The sequence below is a fragment of the Propithecus coquereli genome, unplaced genomic scaffold (assembly GCF_000956105.1).
Source record: "Propithecus coquereli isolate 6110/MARCELLA unplaced genomic scaffold, Pcoq_1.0 Scaffold70, whole genome shotgun sequence".
Lineage (NCBI taxonomy): Eukaryota > Metazoa > Chordata > Mammalia > Primates > Indriidae > Propithecus > Propithecus coquereli.
This window is the reverse complement of record NW_012153063.1, coordinates 5,199,212-5,202,119: the sequence shown is the minus strand read 5'-3', so window position 1 is coordinate 5,202,119 and position 2,908 is coordinate 5,199,212. Positions and strand designations below refer to the sequence as shown.

The 2,908-nt window shown below is 41.4% G+C and overlaps 1 protein-coding gene across 1 annotated transcript in view; it reads right to left on the bottom strand.

Annotated features, from left to right (window-relative positions):
• CPS1 (carbamoyl-phosphate synthase 1, mitochondrial) overlaps positions 1-2,908 on the bottom strand; it is a gene marked incomplete at its 3' end in the record, with an annotated part of 194,188 nt that overhangs the window by 23,072 nt on the left and 168,208 nt on the right. Inside the window, exons 27-28 of the mRNA XM_012661215.1 lie at positions 1,369-1,528; positions 1,193-1,209 (exon numbers count right to left, since the gene is read on the bottom strand). Of these exons, the coding sequence (XP_012516669.1) occupies positions 1,193-1,209; positions 1,369-1,528 (177 nt within the window). The remainder of the gene's footprint in view (positions 1-1,192; positions 1,210-1,368; positions 1,529-2,908) is intronic.

Below are 2,908 nucleotides of genomic sequence, written 5' to 3'. Positions count from 1 at the left end.
ATCTACCTATAATTATATTACCTGACTTTACTTTGCGGTTTAAATGGAATCCTTTCAGTCTAGTTGCTTCAGCATCAGAAACTGCAGTCCAAACTCTATATCAATCTAATGACCTACCTGCTGGGAGGTACAGGCCCTGAAATTACATGGTACTGCAAAGAGACCACAGAGATTTCTTTTATGTTGCTTTTCTGTTGCCCTGTACTCTACTAGGGTAGATATTATGTTCGGAAGGAAATGGTGTTTCCCTGCAGGGAGGTATTGCATGTCACATATGGGAATCCCAGTATTCAACCAGGGCCAGAAGGTTCCAATGCAAGAGGGGGCACTGATTACAATAAGCAAGAGCTCCTCACTCATTACACTCACAAGAATGGTTCAGCAACTTCACTGGGTATAAAAAGAAGTGGAGTCTGTGGCATATTGAGGTCTGAGGGATTTGGAAAAATCTGAATTCTGGAGGTCATTTATCCTGACATGAGAAACCAAAGTACATTTGAAATCAGGGACTTTTTTTCTCTTATGCTGATGCTATTACAAATCATCCTGCTACCTCTACTTTCCAGAATGAAGTCAGACTTTGTTCTGAAAAATGTACAGCCCAATGTATAAACCGGACAGACAGGTCTGCATGGGTTCTGATGGAAAATTTGCTGGAAAAGCTCACTAAAAAAGCCAAGCCTGACCCAAGATACCTAAAAACTAGTGGGACCTTTTCAAGGGTTACTTAAGATGATAGGCTCTGAGTATATACCTAGCAACGCATGTTAAGTACTGGAGAAGAGTCATCATTCTTGAGAAGGTCTTTAAAGGAGTGGCTTTCAAAGAGGGGTCAAAAGAGACATATTGGAAAATGCTGGTAGGAGGTGAAGGAAAGGGTGGCGGCAGAGGGAAGCAGAGGTTCCAAAAAGTTCCCAAGTTACTGCTGCACCACTCCTAAGAAACATGTTTTTATATGCTGCTCACCTCCAAATGGCTGTCAAACATAAGAATTCCCTGCAGCAGTAGTTCTAATGTCCTCCTCAGACCAGTAGCAACAGCACTGCCTTAGAACTTGTTAAAAATGCAAATTCTGGGGCCCCACCCCAAACCATGAAATCAGAAACTCAGGGTGGAACCCAGCAACCTGTATTCTAACAAGCTCTGCCAGTGGATTCGATGCACACTAAAGTTTCAGAACTCCTGCACTAACCCACATTCGAATGGGCTCTACAAGGCAGCAAAGGACATTGTTATCCTTACAATACCCAGCTGACTCAGGGCAAGGAAGATTTCCCATAATTAAATTTAACCTGTGTCGTGTTTTCCATTGCTACCTAGATTTTGTTTGTTTGTTTTTTTAACCGAGCTTTCCTCCTCATCTTTTGCTTTTTCCCTTCCACTTTTGTTTATAAATGATGACCTTTTCAATGGCTCCTTGGCTGATGGTTTGTGTGGGCAGCATCAGAGTGGCATCTCCTGAGTGGACGCCTGCATCTTCAACATGTTCAGAGATGGCATGAGAGATAACCTGGCCAAAAAAAGATTTTAAAAAGAGTTGTCAGACACCTACTTCAATGAAGTTACTCCCTCACCCTCCCCTTCATCCTACCAGATGCCGCAAGCATGGACCAGTCCCTTTGCTACATTCCTGATGAGAGCCATAGAAAGAGCCGCACATAGAGCTCCCAGACCTCCCTGTGCAGGGACAGATTGCCTCTAGGGGCAGCTGAGGGTAGCTCATAGGTGTGGATTTAAATAATAGGAAAAGAATAAAACTAAACCAATTTATATTACTTTTAAAAACAGAGTAGGAAATCACAGCATTTGGGAGGCATTGCAGGTGTTTTTATCTTTTAGACACTGGAAAAGAAAAGATGATGGGAGAAGTGTGAATATCTGGCTGGGTAAATGGTATAACTTAGGGGGAATAGAAAGAAGACGTGAGCACCTGATCAAGAGATCTTTAAATTGAAGTTTGAGAGAGTAAGGAGGCAAGAGGAAAATATTCTTATCCTCCTTTAGAAGTAAGGAAACGAAAGCAATGCAAGAATAAATAACCCACGTGACCAGTATGTGACTGAGTTAGTATTTTGGACATTATCTGTCAGATTCCAAAATCTATGGTTTCAATCACTATAACCTACATGTTTATAATATGTGTGTCCTTGGGAAATGATGAAGCTGAGAGAGAGGGAGAATAACTGGGCGTCTGTAAAAGACTTAAACAAATTATGTAGAAGATTTGCTTATCGGATTTATAAATGACTTAAAACAGAGTGACATTTGAGTCTCCATCCTTCTGCTGTTACTGATGAGCTCTGTGACCTGGGCAAGGTGCTTTACCTGCTTAGCATTTGTTTCTGATAAGAAGGGAATAACAATGGCTACTGTCTCAGAGAGTGTGCCTCACTGAGTGTTTATAAGGGTAAAAGAGAACATATCAAGTATCTAGTATGGTACTTGATGTATCATAAGAGCTCTTTTTTATTTTTGTACAGTGCCTAGAAAAAGAGAGGCAATCATCCCACTGAGCTCCAGAATAGTCATAATATATCTGAAATTCTATGCCCATTTCTGAATACGACAGTTTAAAAACTACCTGAATAACCTGGAACACTTCCAAAAGGGAGCACACAGGATGATGTGCAATGGTCAGTGTCTGAGAGCAGCCGAGGGCAAGCGCATATTCTGGCAAGCTAGAGCCACATCAGGCCCACAGACCAGCATTACTCCACAGCACAATATCCGAAAACTTACGAATATCTCTAGACCAGTCTTACATTCTCAACTTCTGTATAGGTACAATCACATTCCTCTTATTTTATATCTCAGTCTTTAAATACTTAAAATGTTGAAAGAGGAGAGAGATTAAACTTATGCTCTGAAACTCAGGAAGGTGGCAGGCTGAGAGTTCCAGGGAAGGAAA